At 37.9% G+C, this 22,077-nt stretch overlaps 1 protein-coding gene across 1 annotated transcript in view; it reads left to right on the top strand.

Annotated features, from left to right (window-relative positions):
- Scel (sciellin) overlaps nucleotides 1–22,077 on the top strand; it is a 148,897-nt gene that overhangs the window by 92,410 nt on the left and 34,410 nt on the right. Inside the window, exons 15-23 of the mRNA XM_013141489.3 lie at nucleotides 5,446–5,526; nucleotides 7,763–7,828; nucleotides 10,074–10,133; nucleotides 13,949–13,993; nucleotides 15,167–15,226; nucleotides 15,527–15,586; nucleotides 17,505–17,564; nucleotides 18,073–18,132; nucleotides 19,494–19,553. Coding sequence (XP_012996943.1) covers nucleotides 5,446–5,526; nucleotides 7,763–7,828; nucleotides 10,074–10,133; nucleotides 13,949–13,993; nucleotides 15,167–15,226; nucleotides 15,527–15,586; nucleotides 17,505–17,564; nucleotides 18,073–18,132; nucleotides 19,494–19,553 — 552 coding nt within the window. The remainder of the gene's footprint in view (nucleotides 1–5,445; nucleotides 5,527–7,762; nucleotides 7,829–10,073; nucleotides 10,134–13,948; nucleotides 13,994–15,166; nucleotides 15,227–15,526; nucleotides 15,587–17,504; nucleotides 17,565–18,072; nucleotides 18,133–19,493; nucleotides 19,554–22,077) is intronic.

Genomic DNA, 22,077 nt, shown 5'->3' on the forward strand with positions numbered 1-22,077 from the left:
GATCAAGCAGCCTCATTTATTCAGCCCCTGGCAAGTATTACTGTGAGAGTGCATGAGAAAGGCCAAGACTCAAGGTTGGGAAGGATGTAGGCTCACTCTCTTGTAACAACCCACTCTTGTGGGAACTAACCAGGGTCTTCTAAAAACCACATGTTCATTCTCTTCCAAGCCAGCACAGTGACTTAACCACTTCCCATCAAACCCTTCCTTTCAAAGCCCCCAACATATGCCCCTTTAGGGGACAAACCAAATCAGAACCATCGAACCAATATATGTTCTAGATCCAGCCAAATTTAGGTACATTTGCTAAGTATAGAACATGAAAGTCAAGGGTATTTAATCTATGGCAAGTGCTCAGGGCCTTGTGGAATTGCAGATTCTTTGCAATAACTCTGCCCTTTCCTTGGAAGATAGTGGTTTTCTTTCACAGATCCAGTAAATGTCTTTCTTTTATAGATAAAGAAACAGGTTCAAAGAGAATCAGTATCTTTTCTGGGGTCAAACAGAATATTAGTAGCAAAGCTAAGTGTGGATCTGTCTCTGGAATCCAGCATATGCGCTGTTACTGTGTTTATTGTATTTTGTGTTTTTGAGACAGGGTCTCGCCATACAGTTCAGGCTGGCCTTGAGTTCATGTTGTAGCCCAGGCTCAACTCAAATTTGCAAAGAATCCTCCTATCTCAGCCTCTAGAGGGCTGGGATTACAGGTGTGCACTACCCACTGTGTTTATTAAAATGGCCTCTGACTGTTGCATAGTGAGACATCATGAGTGGCCATTCTTTAGGACATGGCCTGGCACTGTTTGAACTCTTTGAAAGCATACTCTACACCTTTTCCATCCCATGAATGTCCAGTTTTGCCCCTACGCTGCTGTCTGCCCTGACATTAGAACTGTGACTGTTCTGGAATAAAAACTTATTGAGCTTGTAGGATATTTTAGGCAAGGAACAATTTCAGAGCAAAATAGATTTTTATTTAAAAAACCTAGAAGAATGTTGGTTGGATACAGTATGATATAGAGAAAAAGCATCAGAAAGCCTGGGTTGACAGCATGGCTGAGCTATCTACAGAAAATGGGATCCAGGGGAAATTACCCAACTTTCTGAATCTTAATGAAAACTATAATAATAAAAAATACACACCCCATAGGTTTATGGGTATTGAATAAAGTAGCATATGTGAATGCCTGGGAAAGTTAACAGGAGACTCAACCAATATAAAATCCATTTATCTTGCCATTGTTGGAATATAAATCATTTATGGGATCTGAAAGCTGAGTCCAATAAAAAGTGAAAAGCGGTGCTCAGGAGAGAAAGCTGGGTGTATGGTTGGGAAGGCCCCGGAAAAGCAGAGCTGGTCTGGGGGAGGCAGAATTAAAGATGAGGGTCAGTTGTTATTGGTGAAACCTAGACCTGTGCTGTAATAGAAAAGTTCCCGAAGTCTGGCTGGAATGCGACTGACAAAGTCAAGCATACTATCAAAACAAAAACAAAAACAAAATTGCCATGATGAAAAGAAGTGATCTTTGCAGCGTTTGTGAAAGAGAAATAATCTAAACAGTCTTTTTTATGAAGTTATTTCTTTTGGTTCTGACTTTTGGCTGCAATCTGCATCTTTTTCACATTTCTTTTGAATGCCCCTTTTATTTCTCAAAGCTATTTTTTTTTTGTACTGGAGATCAAACTGATGACCTCCTGCTTGCCAGGCAGGCACATATGCTGCTGAGCTACACCCCTGGCTCCCTCTAATCTATTCTTAACAATCACAGCCAGTGCTATGCTGGCACAGATCTTGCCAAGCCTCGTGAGATGCAGGGAAGGGCGCAGGGGAGAGCTGGGTCATCTCTCCCGAGCTTAAACACTGCGCTCCAAAGCAGAATTCAGTCAGGATCATTCAAATAAGTGTCCCTTGTTTCCTTCTCTCCAAAACACTCCCGGCCACAGCTTCCTGCCTGGCTCTTCCATTTTAACCCTCCCGCTTGGATGGCACTGTGCTCCTGGCACAGCTTGAATGGCTTCTCTCATCCCCTCTCCCTCACCCCCTCTTGGGCTCTGTCATCTGCGGTTGTCAATGCAGAGATCCCAGTGTAGCTCCTGGTGGGGGGAGCTGAAATCACTGCCTGCCCCTGCCCCATGGGGTGGAAATGCCTCCCCAAACCAACTCTGCTTTTCTTTGGCCTCCCCAGCCTTACACCCAGCTTTCTTTCCTCGGGCCACCTCTGATCTCTTTCTCTTTATCCAACCTTTCACGCCTATGCAGTCAGTATTCACCCTCCTCTGTGAGGCCTGGGATGTTCTATCATGGAATGAATTTAACATTTCATCAACATGACTGGCATAAACTAGGCTTGGCACTAGCCCGTGTCTACTTTCTGTAATATTACTTTTCATCTTGTTACCCTACTCCTGCCTGTCCTCCGTACTCAGAGCCTTGTGCGGCTCCATTATTACCCAGGACTTACCACCTCCTTCCACTTCTCCTCTCCTCCTGGGAGGAAAACTTTTAATCAGCTAGTCTGCACAAACACACCAAAGACTACTGTTTGATGCTTATACCCAGCACATGGGCTTTTATTTTTCACTGTGGAATCTGACACAAAGCCAGCATAGGGAAAATATTTCCAATTAAATTATTCTAGTGCATTCTGCTCTTCATCTGGCTTCAAAGTCACCATCAAAATAAAATTAAGAGGCCTACTGTGCTCTGTACTCTGCTACTTCTCTGCCCATTACCCAGAACCTCACCACCTTATTCTACCAGAGTCTCTGGGACCAATTCCTTGATGTCCTCCATGGCTGTGCCTGTAGGTTGCTGTAGGACTGTATCAGGCACTATTATATGGACTGTTCCTATGGACTCCATATGTCCCTAAGTCTGACCTAATCTCTTGTTATTCTGGTGCTCAAGTCCTTGACTTATTCCGCACATCCACCTTCCACAGTGCCCTGAACTCCTCAGCTCACTTCTCAGTGACCTTTATGTGGATTCTCCCAGATATGATGCCAGCAGCCCCCCTTTCATGGACTGTCTTTCCCCAATTCACCTACCACAAAGCCTGAGGAAAGGCATGTGTTGCCTTTGGTCTTTGTTGCCACTTCTGTTCACTTTAATGCCTTCCTGAAGTCTGAAGATCTCGGAGCCACTCACTCTTGTTCTGTGAAGTCTTTGGTGCTACCCCTGTCTTTCACAATACCCCACCTCCATCCTGATGCTTGGTAATTTCAGGGTCCACATAGAGCCCCTTCCCACCCTGGCCTCTCACATTCCTGACTCCTTTGCAGTGTTCCTATCCTAACTCAGCCACCCATTAACCTCACCCTTGTGTGTAACCACATACTCCACAAGATGTAGTTCCCAAAGCTTTCCCTCTCCTTCTGTTCCACTTTGTCTCTCCAGGTCTCTCTCTTCAGCCTTCTAGGTCCAACCATTCCTCCATAGCCACCAGGCCCTGGATTCTACTGTCTTTTTCACAGTTGCTCACTCCTCACATCACCATGTCCTTCCCGTCCATCTTACTCACCACGGCATCTCTCTGGGACCCCTTCCTTGCACACTCTCCCATTCCATGCTGGCATCCTCCGCCACATTCACTGGGCCAAACCATAAACTTAACTTGATACGACCCTTGTGCACTGACTTTGCAAAGCCACTGAATCTGGGAAGAAAAACAATGCCAACAGTCCTATTTGAATGCCAGGAGCACTAACCTTGGCTGAGTCATGGGTGATGCTCAAGGATCCTTAATAGGCAGAAGAGCATGGGTGGGCTGATGGAGGCAGTTGATGGTTCAGGTCCACACTTGCCCCTCATAAGCTATATCATTGGGACGCTTTCATTTTCTTCACCTCAACCTTTTCATCTGGGAAAAATGGGAAGAAAAATAGTAATTACCTCTGGGAAGGCATTAAGCATTGAATGAGTTAATACATGTAAAATGTTTAGAAAACACCTTGGCATATAGTAACACCATTTAATAGTGACTTATTGCTGTCATCATATTATTTATTACTATCATCATAGTACATTTCTCAGGCCCACTTTCCTTTTCTATTTTTTATTTTTATTAGTAGATGTTTGCAGAGCATCATGATCACATTCGTTGTGGAGAGTTAGTGTACGTACATAACACATCTTAATACTTATTTCAGCTCCTTCCCCTCTTTTCCTCCCTCCCTCCTACTCTTGCCCCTCTTCCAGGATTTAGCTCCCCGCATCCTATTGTCTGGCTTTCATTTTGCTTTTCTCATTCTAAGCATACCTAAGCTGTATCCATCTTATCCCGGGCATTTTTGTTACAGTGCATGAGGTCTCTGTGCCTCTACCAAACACTTGACTTGTGCTCTGGGTCCCCCACTTCTCAGGGACATCTATCCAGCATTCCCCACCACTCTCCAGCCTTGTGATTCAGTAGACCATCCCAGGTATCAGTTCTTGTAGTATTGGGTCTTCCTTACCTACCAAGGCTCTCATCCCTCTTTCCGGCAAAACTCCTGCTTCAGGCCTCTTCTTTCTTGTTTCCCATTTCCCCCCACACTCACTACTCTAATGTTTTTGTCCACAATGTTCCATGAAAGCTCTTCTTATCAGGATTACCAATGTGCATTATGTGGCAAAAAATCATGCTAATTTCCTATTTCTTATTTAATTTGTTCCCCCAGTAGAAGCCAGTTACTTCCTCAGAACATTTTTCTCTATTGGCTTCCAGTACACCAAGCCGTTGTTTTTCTCTTCTTTTCTTCTTGGCCATTCCTCCTTGGGCTCTTTTGCTGTTTCTTTCTCAAATTCTTGACCTTGGAATACTGCAGGATCTGAGAACCCAGCCGTTGGCCTTCTTTTCATCTCTACTTATGATGACTCCCTTGGGAGTCTCATCCAATCTCAAATGTCAGATACCATCTCTAGGATCAGGATACTCATACTCCCATAGCTGTACCCTCTATCTCTAATATCCTGAGGAATCACTAGTACTTGCACATTTCAGCTCAAATTTCACCTTATGGACAGGCCTTCCCAAGCCACTGTAAATAAAATACTGTACATCCTCCATCATTCAATCTCCTTACTTTGTTTTATTTTCCTAGCATTTTTCTCCCTGTAACACACACATATTTGTACTCATCTTTTGAGAACAATCAAAAGGCCATGACTTGAGCTAAATAGCAAAATATTACGCTATTTAAAGAATATGCCATAGTTTGAATTATAGTTAAAGAGGATAGAATTTCCAAAATTCTGATTGAAAGGCTTTTTAAAATATCTGTATGTTAAATATTTGACATCTTTGAAGTTCATGCACAATAGATTCTGATGCTTCAGATCCCTTAAACAGGGGACTGTAAAATCTAAGAGACATTTCCATGTAGGCAATAGATGTATTTAGCTAATAGATGTTAAAATCCACCATGTTTCCATGGTGAAATGAACTCTTAATTTCTGTTTTAAAGGAACCCAGCTGTTCACCCTCCAATACCACCAAAGCCCAATTCTCCTATTTCTTCTCCTAAGCAGCTGAGACAGAAGAACAGGTAAGACCTATGCTGCAGGCTTTCTTGCCAAACTTGAGTTCATGGGGAATGAGAGAAAAGATATTGTTACTTGCTTTATGCAAAACATGATATATTTTGGGTGCACATTCACTAAAGAAGCATTCGTAGAGCTTTTCCTTCCTGTCTGTAAACTTGTGTATTTATTTATGTTTGCTCTTGAATGCTGATGCCTATTATTTTATAGAAACAGATCTTTAAAGTACAAATGGTGTAATATTTATGTTCGAGAAGTATTTGTGCTTAGGCTTCTTACATATTAGCTTCAAATGTACACATATAAATATATATGTATTGGATATATATATGTATCTTATACATCTGCATTATAAATATGAATTATATTTAATATAAACATTATAACATGAACATTATATGGAATATAAATATACTATATAAATATTATATTTAATATAAATCATATAATTTTATATAAGTCTACAATATAAATATAAATCATTAAATATGAAACATTAAATATTAAAACATAAATCATATATATGTTAAATGGTTACATTAAGAGTTACATTACATACTTTAAAACCTCTGTTACTACTCAGGTCCTCTATGTCAGAAAAGTTTTATGTCGTTCTTTAATATTTTTAGCTAAGGAATTCTCAATTTATTTTAAACTATGCAAATTTTGAACCATTTTCTAATTAACTTGTCTCAGAATCAGGAAAAATAGACTTGCTTTTCCACTTTAAATCTCTGCCACTTTATCATTAATACTTAGACACCAACTCAAAGACCTGAAAATCTTCCCATGGTTCTTGTTAAACTGTTTAATAATCTTGAACCATTTTGAAAGATGTAACTTCCACATTTCCATTATTACTGTTGAGACTGAAAAATGGTATCTCAGGAAAGACTGAATACATTAGATCTGCTTGATTGCCTGCCTTTGATTCTTTTGTACTTGTACTTCTTGGTGGTGATTTTTTTTTTTTTTTGACACAAAGCAAGACACAATTGTAGAACTATTCTTCAATAAGTCACCATTACAGAACTGTTCTTTAGTAAGGGGGTAACCAGCTAGAAAGTGCTGACTGTGAGGTAGGACCGTGTAACAGGAGGCATTCATCCTGTTGAGAGAAAACTGACCTTCTATTCAGTGATGCTTCACAGGATCTTTGGAAGTTTATTCTTAGGATGAGAGCATAGTTATTTTAAATGAGTCAAGAGAACGTTTCTTCACTGAACTCACTAATAATATAGATTAGATTTATGGCTTTTCACTTGTACAATGGTTATAATTATCTCATAAAAATAACTTTTCAAGCTTCTTATTTCACCTGATTTTTCCTTTTACTCTTATAGCATTGAACAATTAAATCTCAATTTAAACAGGAGTTTTTAAAGAGCTAAAACAAATTATTCTTATACTACCAAAATTCTATTCTAAAATCAGTGACACTAATGTGGTCAGCTCATTTTGATTCAAAAGAAGCTAAATTTACCACTATTTTTTTTTTCAGCAGTGATCTAAAAAATAAAATGAGGATAACTTGGTGTGTTTTTTAAACCCTGATTACTTTAATCACAGCAAGATGATTTTAATGAAAGAATATGAAAGGGAAGTGTTTCCTATGTAATTAACACACGCCCTCAAGAGAATAAAAACTAGCTTCAGAATAAGCAGGAATGTGTAAGTAGGTCAACCAGACACTAAGGAAAGCCTTGTATTATACATTGCAACGTAACCTAGCATCATAAAATTTAATGTCTCAGCTCAGAATGACTATTTTCCATGTGGCCAGTGTATTTGAAATATAGACTTAGTTCCTGTCTTGTTTGAAAAAAATAATTCTGATGGTATTCAAATGGAATAAATCCTTGAGGAAAACATCACCTCTTTGATGCCTAATAACAAAAAGATTGTTGATGTTTTCAAACATGTTCTTATTATCTAACAGAGACAAGTGTGAAAATGCTCTAATGAATGGAGACCAAACAAATAAACATAAACTTATTTATAGGTACAGCCTATAGTTTAGAAATATATAAAGTGGGAAAATTAGTATGTTGAATTCTTTAGATTTTCAACTATGACACAATTGAGTTTTAGTCAACCCAAGGAACTCAGGAAAAGTTGTTGTGTCAAAAAGTTGTGTTTCCAGCACATGTCAACCTTTCTGAATGTGAGTGTTTTTGTATAAGTTTGAATTTAACGGAGAAGTATTTTCTTATCTAACAGACATTATCTTTAAAATTACAGGCTGATATCTCCATCTAAACTTGGTATGGCTACAGAAACCAGCAGATCTACTGAAAGAAATATAAGGTAGAATCTATCTATCTATCTATCTATCTATCTATCTATCTATCTATCTAATTATAGAACTGATAAAGTACACTTTATTAGAACAATTTGAAAATAATAAAATAGAAAAAGCAGTATTCCAGTGGACTTCAAAATAGTGGGTATAAACATTTTTATAGGTACTTAAAGAATTGTTTCTTATATTTTTATCTTAAGCTTTGCACTAAGAAATCAATCAAAATTTTCTGAACATGGTCACAGAATAAGATTAAATCCCTCAGATGAAGGAAAGCACATTCACCTCTTTGTTCCCAACACTTGCCCTGAGCTCTATGGCATAGCTGGTGTGGTATATAAGTGAACAAGTAGAAATTCAGCCACTGAGTTGAATTTGTGGCACAACAGCTTTACCTAGCTTGGCTGTGTAGGCTTGTCCAGCTGTCTCAGTAGCAGGGACAGGATCACACATTGTGTTGACTCCACTGGGTCAAGTGACATTTGCCACGTATCTGTTCTCTCAGTGATGGTCCTGATTTATACCGCTTGTCTTATGTGTCTTATCTAATTCAGTTTTACAACAAATGAGTTAAGTAAGTACTCCATTGCATATAAGTACGACTTACTATCATTCATCTGTTGATGGACATATAGGCTGCTTCCATGATTTAGCTATTATGAATTGTGCTACTATAAATATGGATATCCTGGTACCACTGTAACATAAAGTTTTTAATTTTTTTTAGGAAGATACCTGGAAGGGGAAGAGCTGGGTTAAATGCATTTCTAGTTTTCATTGTTTTGAGGAATATCCATACTTATTTCCATAGTGATTGTAGTAGTTTATCTGCCCACCAACAATGCAGAAGGGTTCTGTTTTGCATACAACCTCTCTGGCACTTGTTATTGCTTGATTTCTTGATAATAGCCATTGTTTTAAGAGTAAGATGAAATCTCAGTGTTGTTTTAATTTAATGACCACTGATGTTGAACATTTTAAAATGTATTTATTGGTAATTTGTGCTTTTTCTGAAAAGTGTCTATTCATTTCAGTTATCCATTTTTTGACTGGGTCTTTTATTTTGGGGAATCTAGTTTTTTGAGTTAATTACGTAGTCTAGACATGAGTCCTCTGTCTAAGGAATAGCTGGAATTTTTTTTTTTTTTTTGCCATTTTGTAGGTTTCCTTTGCTCTGCAGATTTTTAATATTGATATGATCTCAATTATTGACTCTTGGTACACTTTCTTGTGGGCAAACTTTTAAGCTGAGAAATGTTTTGAAGTTCCAAATTTACACACTTATTTTGATATTATCCACTGTGAGTCTCAGAAGAATCCAGGTTGCAAACACACCGTTGGGGAGATTACTGTGTTGTACTTAAGAAATTAAAGCGCAGCTCAGTGTTTTTCATCTGCTCCACATGCTGCATGATGTCGATGCATATTCTGTGAAACAAAGACTTTTCTGTCAATCAATAGTTTAATGGAACATTTAGGAAACAGAGCTAAATACTGTCTTTTGCAATAAGACTTTTTCACAATCCTTGGCGAGCTCGTGTGTGTTCTGAAGCACCAAAGTAGGTTACATTTGCTAAACTTGATGACAAAATCCGTTCTTCATGGAACTCTACTAAGCTTTTGTGAAACATTTGTTAAAAACGTCTCAATTATAGGGGAACCTTGTGGATTTTCTTAATTATTCTTTTTTATAACCTGGAGAGGTTACCACGGGTCCACTTCCTTATGTTTCAGATGCTTTTACTTAGCCCATAGTTAAAGATGCACTTCCTCCTCCTTCGGAATCTTGAGAAGATAGATATTTTTACATCATTTGAGTGTTAATTCTCCTCGAGTTTTAGAGAGAAATTACTGAACTTACTTTTGAGTTTACCTGTGCAATTAGTGGATTTTCTTTCATAGGTTTTAAGTTTGGAATGTGGGAGCCATTAACAGTAGTCCTTAGGAGAAAATGCAGTTATTTCAGTGAGCACTAGATGGCAGAGCTGGCACTCTACAAAGTGTGTGTGTGTGTGTGTGTGTGTGTGTGTGTGTGTGTGTGTGTGTGTACAGCTGTCTGTGTCTATGGGAGATGCATGTGTCTGTCTGTGCCAGAAGCCAATATGATAGAACCATTTTGTTATTCTGCTAAACTCAGTAACTCTTAAAGAGGACATGGTCTTTCTTCACTAGAAACAAATGAGAAATTATAGGTGCTTCAAAACCAGCTCTACTGTCCATTGACCTGTCTTCCTTTTCTGCTGTTTGAAGGACTCGGGATCTTGATGACATCACCAAGGTGACAATGTCACTTCAGGAAACTGACAAGGGGTGAGATATCAGAGCTTGTAAGCTTAATTTTTTTCTTCTCTGTGTGCTTTGAAAATACCTACCTGAAACCTTTAAGAGTCTCAAATACGAAGAAATCTGTAATGCTATTTATTATCTGCAATTTAGAAGAAGAAAGTGTCATTGTCTCTGCGTAAGTACCTTTCAATAGTGGATGGAACTGACATTTACGGACATTCTTTCCTTTTCCTTCTGGAGATTTTTCTCATCCTGGGGACCTCAGTAGTCTAATATCATTCCTGGTCTCAGTCCAGCATTTGTGCTGCTGTCCAGGACTCTTAGGTGGTTCTTTCCCTCTGGGCCTAATCAATTTGCGGCCTCAGAGTTGGCAGGAAGAACTTCAAGCAAGAAACAGCAATAAATCACCAGGCCTCTCCTTAGCTGTCTCCCCAAAACCCCATTCAGGATGTCTTAGGTGACATTCGGCTTCTTCCCCAAAAGATTCTATTTCCAGACTTTGCGTCCTGCAGGCTCACCATTCTGGGATCGTTCTTGACTCTTTCACCCTTTCCCCCCACTATGTAGCACATATAAACTATGTGTCTAAGGTGTCTCATACACAAATCATCTCACTCCAGTACACACCCTCATTGATTTATTTATTTATTTTTTTTGTCTTTTTCCTTTTTATCGGTACCGGAAATCGAATTCACAACTGCCTGCTTGCAAGGCAGGTGCTTATGCCGCTGAGCTAAATCCCCAGCCCCACCCTCATTGATTTCTACATAGGTGATCACAGTAGCTATTCACATATTCTTACTCTCCTTCAGCCTTTCCTCCCTCTAAGCCACTACCTGGTTCCCCATGGCTCACTACACATAATCTCATTCAAGCCCTTTGCTAACCTGGCTCCAACCTAATGTTCCAGTTATTTCTGACTACATGCATGTGTTTATCATACAATAAAAACAAGATTAGTTTACTTTTTTCTATGATTACCAGATATCCTGCCTCTGTTTATGCTATTCCATCCACACAGCAACAGTTTCCGGCCTAAGGCTGAAATGTCAGTCTGTCAGGGCCTACACTTTTCAAAAACCCAGTCAAATATCACCTCCTCTGTGAAGTCTTCCCTAAAGTCCAGCAAGATGTGACTTTTGCCCGTCTAAATGACTGTAGCCCCACTATTTACACTTTACAATACTTAATGATGTCTGCTGTTGTTTCATTCTACTTGTGTAAATGTGTGATCTTCCCTGTCTTCATAATTTTCAGGGCAGAAAGTCTTTCTTATTCACCAGGTGTCATTTACGATGTTTGACGTGCTGCCTTGTTTAAAGGAGACATTTATATTGCAGATTATGGTACAATCAATCATGATTGAGCATGAGAAAACCTTGAGGATAAATACTCCATGGTTTAAACTCAAAGCCAGCAAATTTTTCTGTGCTTAATGCAATTTGATGATGACAAGATTATTACTAGAGATTTTTATCTCAATCAAAAGAATGGAGAAGAAGAACCAAAGGGATATTTGGTTTTTCTGTGCAAATTCATAAGCCAGCAGGAGCTCTGTATGCAGAAGAGGAAGTATTCTTAATGTTTCATTCCCATTTCTCTCTCCTCTAAGTTCCTAGACCTCTTAATTTACTTGTGTTTGAGGTAATGTTTTGTTTTCAACAGGGACTGAACAACTTTTTGGTGGGTGTTAAGAATGCTTGAAGGAAAGATGAGTGATGCTTAAGGAAATGATTGTTTGGCATAAACCAAAAACAAGGACAACAGCTGTTGACCTGACTTCCCTCTGTCTCTACACCCTAGAGACAATGCACAAATTTCACAGCTACATGAATTCATCCCAGAGAGAAGTTGCTTCTTTGATGTGGACAGGGATACTGTACTATGGACTGTCCATTGGGAATAGAAATGGCTTTATTTATCCAAATTGCTCTTTGTGGAATAGAATGTTACTGATAATCCGATTAAGAGCATTTAATGTGTTACAAATGCAATGGTGGAACTTAATATCCAAGCTTCTTATCAATTTACAGTCACTTTGAAAGCCCAAGTTCTTTATTTAGCATACAGTCTCCATTCTATTTAGTTTACCGCAGAGTGTGTTCTCATAGCTTCTGCTGATTTTCTGATGATAAGCATGAACAATTCCAGGTCTTGGGAATCTCATTATTGTGACTCATGCCAGTTAGAAAGGTCTGGGGCTAAATTTTACAAGACTCTTGGGTTGTTCTTTCTCTCTGGGCCCAATCAATTTGTAGCCTCAGAGTTGGCAGGAAGGACTTCAAACAAGAAACAACAATAGACCACCAGGTCAGGGGGCTGGGTAGAGTTTATCCCACACAAATGTTGAGCATTAATCAACTTTTTTTCTTGGTCAGGAATAGCAAATTTGTATTTTACTATTTGTTCTCAGCCTATTTATTCTCAATGCTATAATAAAGCATGTAAGTTTATTTAAAAGAATTCATCTGTGTGATGGCTGTTTACATCTTTCAAGGATCTCTCAGAAGGGTGCCCAGGACAGCTATTCTGATGATAATGCTGTGTTACATATAAATGACTCAGCCACCCTATGTTGCTAAGGGTAATATAAGATTTTATTATTCCTAAATTCAATTAAAATTGATATAGCAAGTATTTATTAAATTAAGCATTCAATATTTCAGGGTTCTATTTATTATAATGGCCACAATTAATTGAGAATTTATGATTTAACAGGAACTGTGCTGAGTATCATATGCTCATTAATTATCAGTTCTCTTTTGAGATGAACGTGATTAGTATTCCCATTTTATGGATGGAAAATTGAGAACAACTCATCTAGGGTCACTAAGGAGTAAATGGTGAATCCTAGATTGGAAGGACAGTGTCCCTGACTCACGATCCTCAGTGTGTCACCACTGAGTGTCCAAAAACTAAAGATGACTCAGGAAAAAAGAGGAACCTTGAGAAACTTTGGAAAATATGTAATTCTAGAGCAGCAAGAAGAGGGAACTAAGATTTGTGAATGAAAAAACTAAATGAGAAAGTGAGAGGAATGCTGGGGGGTGGGCGGAAGAGGGAGAGAGCAGTTGGGGAGAAGGCACACTGAGGAGGAGTGAACTGGAGGAGCAGCCAGCCTAGGCGCAATCTCAGGGGACGCCTACCTCCCCAGGATGCCTGCCTGGGAGAGAGCCGAGCCCATGTGTCTAAGGGAAGTCTCTGAGTCCAGAAGTTTAGCTTCAACAGGTTGCACCAGAAAAAACAACCAGCAAGGATGCTGCGGGTCTCAAATATGGAACTAGCTTAGCACGTTTGGCTGATCTGGCATGAGGTGACGGTAGCATTCAGGAATCCACACTTGGCGATGAGTGGGTACAGTCCACTAGCCACTTTGTGTGCAAGTACATTGTACAAAGATGTAAGCTATTATTAGTCAATATGTCTATATTTATTGACTTAATTAAAATACTGTTGTCTCGGTGAAGACATTATATTAAAGATTGAAGTTGATGTGGTGTAAAAATACATTGCAGAATTGAGGCAGGAGCATAAATATGAGGCAAGTGAGCAACTGTTACACTACAAAGCGCAGTGAGCAGATGTCCATAGAGGAGATGCAGAAAACCTGAAATCTTGCAAGAGTTGCAACAAAGTTCATTTGGAGGCTTCTCTGAAGGGAGACTGGCATTGAAGAATGGCCTTGAAGGATAAACAAGGCTCTAGTGGTCCTTCTCTTACATTCAGAAAACTCAGGAAACTCAGAAAATTCAGAAAACCCAGAATTATTCTAAGGTTTATCTGCCCTTTGATTCTGGATAGGTTTTTAGTAATGTGAGTTTTTTGTTCTCTTCCCAAAGAAAAGAGTTGGATAATATTATCCAAATGAACAAAAGCTTGAACAGGTAAGAATTTAAGGGTTTTTTAAATTACTGAATTGTACGTTGAGACTTCTATCTTTTTAGTCTTTGAGTATGAGAACCACATACCAGGATAGTAAAAAATATCTTATAAATCTTGAATAAAAAGCTTGCAGAAATAATAATTTCATCATTATTGTGTTTGTTTATTAGAAACTGAAAATATCAATATTAAAATGTCTTTCATTTTCATACTCCATTTTTTTACTAAAGCAATATTATATGAATGACCATTATTTTCTTCCTGAAATATTAGTGCATTCATAACAGTTTGGTTTGATTGCTAATTTAATTTGGCTATTTCAAAACCCACAAATAAATTAGTTAACTATCTCTTTTTTGAACTATTTAAAGAAAAACAAATAATGGGGGCAAAAGGGTATGTACAATTTTAGTTATTTCTGTTATGAAGTATGCTAACCAATTTTAGTACATGCACTAAGTATGCTAACTGAGTCAACTGGCAGGAACCAAAAACAAAAAACAAAATGAACAACCAAAAAGGAGTAGAAAATTTTAAAAAATGTCAGGTGAGCTAATTGATTTGAGAATCATGACATATGGTTTTCGTATCTTGTTCTGATACTGATGATCTGAGGGATATTGACAAAGCACTGGCATTTGCTGCTTTTCAGTCATCTCACTTACAAAGGGAGAGGTTTTAAAGCAGGAGTCACAGAAGGCAGATAGGAGAGCAGAGGTGGCTGATCTGAGGAGACATAGCTAGTGGTGGGCCACGGCAAGAAAAGTGACTGTGCTGTCAAAAGTACCTGGCTGCCTTCTCAGCGGCAGCTGAGGGCACCCACGTAGGAATTTGGATCTGTGCTGCAGGAAAGCCCAGAAATCCAGGACCATGGCCGCGTGTCCTGCCATTTCTGTAAACACTGACTCACATTCAAAATGAAAACACGTATCAGACACAGCACACCCATGTGCCTGCTGTGCTGTGCAGATTCCCAGTTTGTCTTTTGCTTCATTTCTCTAACATCTGCAATTTAAATTTTGAGTCTTTGCTTGAAATCAAGTAATTTCAAGAACTGAGGCTCATCTTTCTCAAGCCAGCTTCTATTTCCTGTTTTAGATGTAAACTGATCTGTTGATATAGTGTTGAGTATCTGTTATTATTACTGATGTGATTTTTAATGAATCTATTTAAAGGAATCAAGGTCTTGATGGTCTCTTCAGAAAAAATTGGAAGGCAGAACAAATAGAGAAAAGGTAAGGGCATTTGTCTCTGATCTGCAAATCCTGTGTTCCAGATTGCTTGTGTTACTCCTTCAGGCACTATCTGAAAGGGAACTGCATCCTCTGGCTTGCGAATTAATTAGCAGATGGGCTAGCACTCTCCACATCGAACATTTAGTTCAGACATAATTGCCCAGAAGGATTTCTGCTCTTTCATTCAATGGAAGTAAATGAGCAATTCATGGAGGATGTTCATTGTATCTGACCTTTCAGGATACCACACAATTTCATTACAATATGTAGGGTTTTACTGGAATTTTTCTGTGTTTATAGAGCCAAAAGTCTTGAAAGTCTCATCCATGTGGATACCCAGATGGACAAAGATGACAAAGGGTAAGTTTCAGTCAAAAGCACGACAGGCCACTTCTGCTGAGTCCTAAATTGTCTACTGTGTTCCGGGGGACTTTCTTAAGGCAAGTGTCAGGCAGGTTGACAAAAGGGATGCTGGGTCAAGGTCCAGTGATGCTAGGTGTCTCGGTGGTGTTTTTGCCATTGGCATTCATCTGGATGCCCCTGGGCAAGTGACTTAGCCTTCACAGTCCTTTGTTCTTTATCTCATTAAATGATGTGTCTGGTTCAGGTGATCTCCAAGTTCCTTTTTATATCTAAAAAAGAACTCCAAACTAGCTGGTACAAGTAGTGGACAATAGTTTTCTTTATGAAAAATTTTTACCACTAGACATTTAGGGTTCTAGGAACATAACCATTCACCACTAAAGTCTTTTAAATGTGTAAGGCACTTTTCAGTTGGAGTCTTGATAGGACTTCATATGTATAACTCTTCATTTGTATTTGTAAATTCCTTATGATCAAAAGCCATGTTTTCATTGATTTTGTACCATAAAATGGTTAATTAATGGTGACTAGCTGGATTAAGTAGAATGTGAAAAATTAACTCACAGTTTTAAACATTCTAATATAGTGGAAAATTGAATTTATTACTGGTATTACTTTTCATGCTGAAAGAAACCACATTCTTGATACTTTTGTTAAAGAAAAACCCACAATAGTCAAGGGTGACAATTGGTGAAGATTTATAAGATTTCTAGTATTTTCTCCCATAGTTTGGCTGCTTGCTTTGTATTTGGTTAGTCATTAAAATCTCCTTGCTAACATGATAATTATTTCTACTGTCACAGTTATTTTAGAAAACCATTTATCTGGGCCAATCTGTGCACAGAGTGCTATTCTAACTTTCCAAGTCAATCTTGGCAGATGCATTCTCAACTCTTTCTTTTATGGAACACTTAACAAAGTCTATGTGATGAAAAGTGTTGGCAACAACAATCACACAGACACAGGATGCTGATTAAAAATGCATTACTGTGTGTAAACACAACACCATAGTAGGTGTTTTTTTTCAAATGGAGCATAGATGAAGGTGGAAATCAGTCATTTCTCTTCAGGTGGTTACATGGATTTCACAGGAAAGGATGAGATCTCAGGTATTTAAAAACATGGAGTTGTAGAGATCCGCAAAAGTTATGGTGAATAGGAAAAATAGAATAGGCATCACAAATGTATCATTTTGGGGTCAGGAAAGAGAACAGGAAGGTGATTTGTAATGGGGTAACTTGATAACACTGGACTCTGTGTGTGTGTGTGTGTGTGTGTGTGTGTGTGTGTGTGTGTGTCTAACTGATACTGGGAATTGAATCCAAGGGCTTAACACTGAGCTATATATTCAGTTCATTTCACTGTTTATTTCTTTTTTGAAACAAGGTCTTGCTAGCTCAAAATTATAATCCTCTTGCTTCAGTTTCCCAGAGTGCTGGCTATACAGCCTGTGTCACCAAGCTCAGTTTTCTCCTTGACATTTTTAGGGTAACTATCTTAATCCTCATTATATTTAGATTTGTGTGGTGATCAGTGTATTTTCACCCACATTCAAATAATTTTCATGCTTAGATAAGACACCATTTCAATGTATATATTAAAGACCTCTTCCTTCCCCCTTCCATCAAAAAAGCAAAAGCTGAGACCCAAAGGGAACTTTTCCTTTAAGATGATTCAATCATAAGTGAGTAACGGTTGGAATCTTGATATCAAAATGTTTCTTGAGTATTTTGCACAACGAGCTGAATATCGATACAGCCAGTCCTGCTAAGGACATCTAATCCTCTACACTGATTACATCTTTCTGCTGTTGTAATGAAATCTGTTGTTACTGTAGAGATTCTGAAGATAGTGTTGAGTTGCTTCCCATTTCTTTCTCTTACTCTGTGTTTTCTTTTTCCTCGATATTATAAAGAAACCAAAGCCTTGGAAGTTTTAATAAAGTTAATCAAAGGACTGACAAAAATGAGAAAGGGTAAGTGAAACACCTACCTTGCTGGAGCTCTGTTTTCAGGTTAGCTTCTTATGCCTCATTAGAAAGGGAGTGTCATGCTTTCCTCTGCCAGTGATAACCTGTACAGATCCAGCAAATCCGATGCATGCTCTTTCTGTAGACCCACATATTTGAGTTGCCCTGAAATAGGTGCAGGAAAACTTGTTACAACATCTCTTATCTGGATTTGCTTAAGTAATTAAAAATAAATCATTTTAAATATAAATTGAGAAATAAAATGTCAAAATTGCAAAGTGAGAGGAGCTGGAAAGCTTTTCTAAGCTGAGTTAGACTAAGCTAAATGAGGTGCTGCGATAGAAATAAACAAAATTAAGGGTAACTACATTACAGGTCTTTCTGGTCCTGAAGACATCTGCCATCATATCTAGGCACTTTCTTCTTTGTACAAATTTCAAGGACAGCTGTGTGTAATCTAATAGGTACCAAATTGCTGTACTCAATGACAGTGAATTTGATTTTTTCCCCAAAGAAGCCGAGACCTCGAATCTATCACCAAAGTGGATTCCAGGACACATAAAACCAGAAGAGGGTGAGAAGTGTGTGAATGTCCCTGAATGTTGGTTATCTTCTCCCAGATCAATTAGTTATGTGCTCAGTGACGCTGAAGGCATCACGTCTCTGGGCTTCTCGTCTCTTTTCCGGTCTCACATCTCATTGCTGGTGCCCTGATCTTTACTTTGAAGGGTTTACATTGTATTTGATCTAAATTCACTTTCACATATGGCCAATACAAACTAGAGACTGAGTAAGTGTATTATTGTAAGGTAATTTTATGCCAAAAACTGATTTAATCTCAATAATTTTCCCTGAAAGATTGGGTTAATAGTCAATAATATATAATATGTATTGTGTATCTAACATTTTGAAACATCTAAACTTTTTTAAAGAGGTAAAGATCTTGATAATATTATCAAAGTCAATCTCAACAGAAATGAAAATTCCACTGGGTGAGAGTTATGTCTTTATTTCTAATTGCTGTAAAAGATGATCAACCAGAGGATGAAATGATTTGACTTTTTAGCTTCATAACCATATTTTATTAGACTGCAATTGGACAATAAAGATGGACTATCCATTCTTGACCCCTGTGAAAGCACTTGTTTTTGAAGTGCTCCAATATTTGCTTGTAAGTTTCTGGGGCCCCATCCTTAGGGAACCTCATTGGATTGGCTCACATGTCAATGCAGCTGTGAACAGGAGACAACATGGCAGTGATGATCATTTCCAGTGTGGCTCTCGAAGCCTCTTTTCACCTCTTTCGAGTTCAGCCTATATTCGTTTCACTCAATGCACTTTAATGGGGTGGAGTGTGTCCTGAGAAATGAATCATTAATTTCCCTACTCAATAAGGTATTTTTTTCCTTGCCCTTTGTAACTTATCATAACTGATTCTGAGGCAAGTGATATTTTAAAAGGCTTTGTTGGGCGGGGAGGATATTGTGAAGGCACATTTTTTTGAACTTTCATTATTTCTAACATTGTTATAGCTATTGACATTTTAATGATTATTTAATATTGGAATAGGCAATTATATATTATTTGTTGAGTAAAACTTTACATTTTCTTTGGACTCAGTATAGAACTTCAGCATTGAAGTAATGTAAGTTAAATGTTGAGCAAAGTTGTTCAGTGACAACTTGCACATATAGTTATGTATTCTGAGCAAATTTGCTTCTTGTTAACAAGTGAATAGTCTTAAATTGTCCTCTGCTCAAGATGTAAGAGAAGAATTTTCATCTGCATTTAGAGATTTAAATGTTTACATTGCCACAGAGAGCTTGTATATTTATCTCTCCTTAATTTTTCCAACCATTATTCATTTTATTGTTGTTTTACTTTACTAACATTAAAACTAATGAAACATTCATTAAAACCAATTTCTTTATTCAGAAGACAAGATTTTGATGGGCATCTTAAAGTGAATCTTGAAACAAATAAAAACATCAAAAGGTAAGACATTTAAAACTTTCTCCTCCCTTTCATATGGCATTAAAATTTTCATTGCCCATGTTCAGACAGTGGATTGAAGTTCAAGCCAAAACTGAGCTCTTTTCTTTCCAAATTTATATTAAGCAACTCTATTCATGAGGCACAGACATCTCTTGCTATCTATTCTGGAGTGCTTTGCTATCCAATGATTTTGTGAAATTAAATAGGAATTTGACCAACCTTATGTACTGAGCTCAATTATTTATTTTTGTATGAACATGTAATTCTACATGTGTATAAGTGCCTGTATATATGAGCAGTGTGGGAAGTGTATGTGTGTATAAGTATCATATGTATAAATTTGTATTTAAGTACATATCTAAGTAATGTGCATGCATATAAATGTATGTGTATGTATCCATATTTTGCATGTACAAATGCATATGTGTTTATACATGTGTGCATTTATAAGGAGTGTGTGTGTATGCTTGTGTATGAACTGTTTGTTGTATTTGTGTGTGTAGCGATGTGTATGTGCATGCAATGTGGTAGGCATTTAAGGATGACATGATTAACAAAGTGAGCTCAGTTAAAAAAACGTTTTACCCATGAATGGTCAAGTCTGGAGAGTTTATGTCCTTTTGCTTTTTAGTTTTTACAAAACAGATGGAATATTTTGAAACTGATCTTATTGGCATGGTGCTGAAAACAGTGTACCAAACAGTTCCATGTGGTTTCCCTTGAATTCATTTTCATTCAGTTAACTCGGTACATATTATTTGTTGACTCTACAGAGGGCCACCAGTACCCGTAGACTCTGTTGGCAGAGTAAGGGCTCAGCTAGCTAAAAGCAATCGAGTGTGTGCCTGCTGAGCAGCTGTCTTGCTTTTGGCCACGTAGTGAGGTCACAGGAAGAACCACTGGATGGAGGAAGGGCTTGTACAATCCTGTACCCAGCAAGATGTTTCAAAGGCATTGATTATGTTGTTTCCTGGGTGGTTTATGGAAGTAACCTGAGGTTGTAAATCTGAGCAGGCAGTCTGAAAGACCTGGGTTTGAATTGTGACTCTTAACTATGTCCCTAGTATCTCAATTATTCATCATAATGAAAATATCATAATACACTTATGCCTGCTGCATACTAGACAGAAGTCATTGTTACAGTAGTAAAGTTTCAAGTGAATTGTATTTTCTTAGTGATGTAGATAATATTCAAATACTTTCATTTATCTTGATTTCCAAGAAGCATCTGTTTTCCTTTCCAATTTTTATTAATTTCAAATTGTGACCTATTTTTCTTAATATCCCAAGGGTGTGTACATGCCTATGTATTCACATGTATTATATACAGATACTATTTGCATGCATGAGTACTTCTATGTGTGTGCATGTGTACATGAGTGTGTGCATGTGTGTATGTTGTACATGAGGGCAATTGCATGTATGTGCACAATGCTTGTATATTCATAAATGTCTGTGTATGCATGTGTGCACTTTTGCATCTATCTAATGCATATGTATATAGATGTATTTATGCATATTTGAGTGTATGTGCTATGTGTGTATATGTGCTTTCTGGGGGCTTTTAAGTATAATAGATGTTAATTCCTTTTTCTACACATAATGAAGTTCTGTATATCCTTCAAAAAGAATCAGATCTTGTTCTTTTCCTTTCTAAAAACCCAGTATTCCCTCCATATCAGGTAGAATAAAATTCTAATGTTTAACAAAGGGCTTTCACTTCCTCAAGAAAGCTCTGACAAATGCATTTTTCCTATCCTGGGTCATTACTTCCTTTAAGTTTTCTTCATATACTGTCCCTACTTCTGGGATATTCTAGCCCTATATTGGCATGTTTTTAACCACATGCATTCTGATCAATGAATATAATTAAATCACTTCCTCCTGCTCTTTTGACTACAACGTTAGGCACTGGGCACTCTTTTATTTTCTTCGTAGTTGATGCAGGAGGATCACTACAGGTTCAAGGCCAGCCTGGGATACATATTGAGTTGAAGGCAAGCCTGAAGCGCATAGCGGGATTTTTGTCTGAAACTCTACCCCTCGGGGAAACAAACAAACAAACAAACAAACAATATTGCCATTAAGCCCTCTTGAAATACTCCCTTCACTTAAAACACTTTGATCCCATCATTGTCACTTTCTGAAACGGACCTGGAAGTTCTCCTTCCTTAGTGTCTTTATGAAGTGAGACCAAATATTCAGTGCAAAGATAATCTTGTAAAAACATTATGGTGTGTCTTAATACACCTTATTCACTGGATCTGACACCAAATCTGATTTTTGGCTCTTCCTCAAATTCATATGACTGTGAAAGGCAATCATTTTGAATTGATGTAAGCCACCAAGACAGCCTCAACTGTACACCTAGATATTCATTACAGGGGCCTTCCAGAATTGCTTCAAAAAGTGGCAAATACAAAGGGATAAGTGTGTTTAAAGGGAGGAGAAACTTCCTCAGGGAGATTCATAGTGATGTAGTTTTTATTGTAATACATTTTAAAGGTTTAAATATTCACTGTAG

This window comes from Cavia porcellus, unplaced genomic scaffold, assembly GCF_034190915.1.
Source record: "Cavia porcellus strain 051 isolate PalLab524CR breed Dunkin Hartley unplaced genomic scaffold, mCavPor4.1 scaffold_4, whole genome shotgun sequence".
Taxonomy (NCBI): domain Eukaryota; kingdom Metazoa; phylum Chordata; class Mammalia; order Rodentia; family Caviidae; genus Cavia; species Cavia porcellus.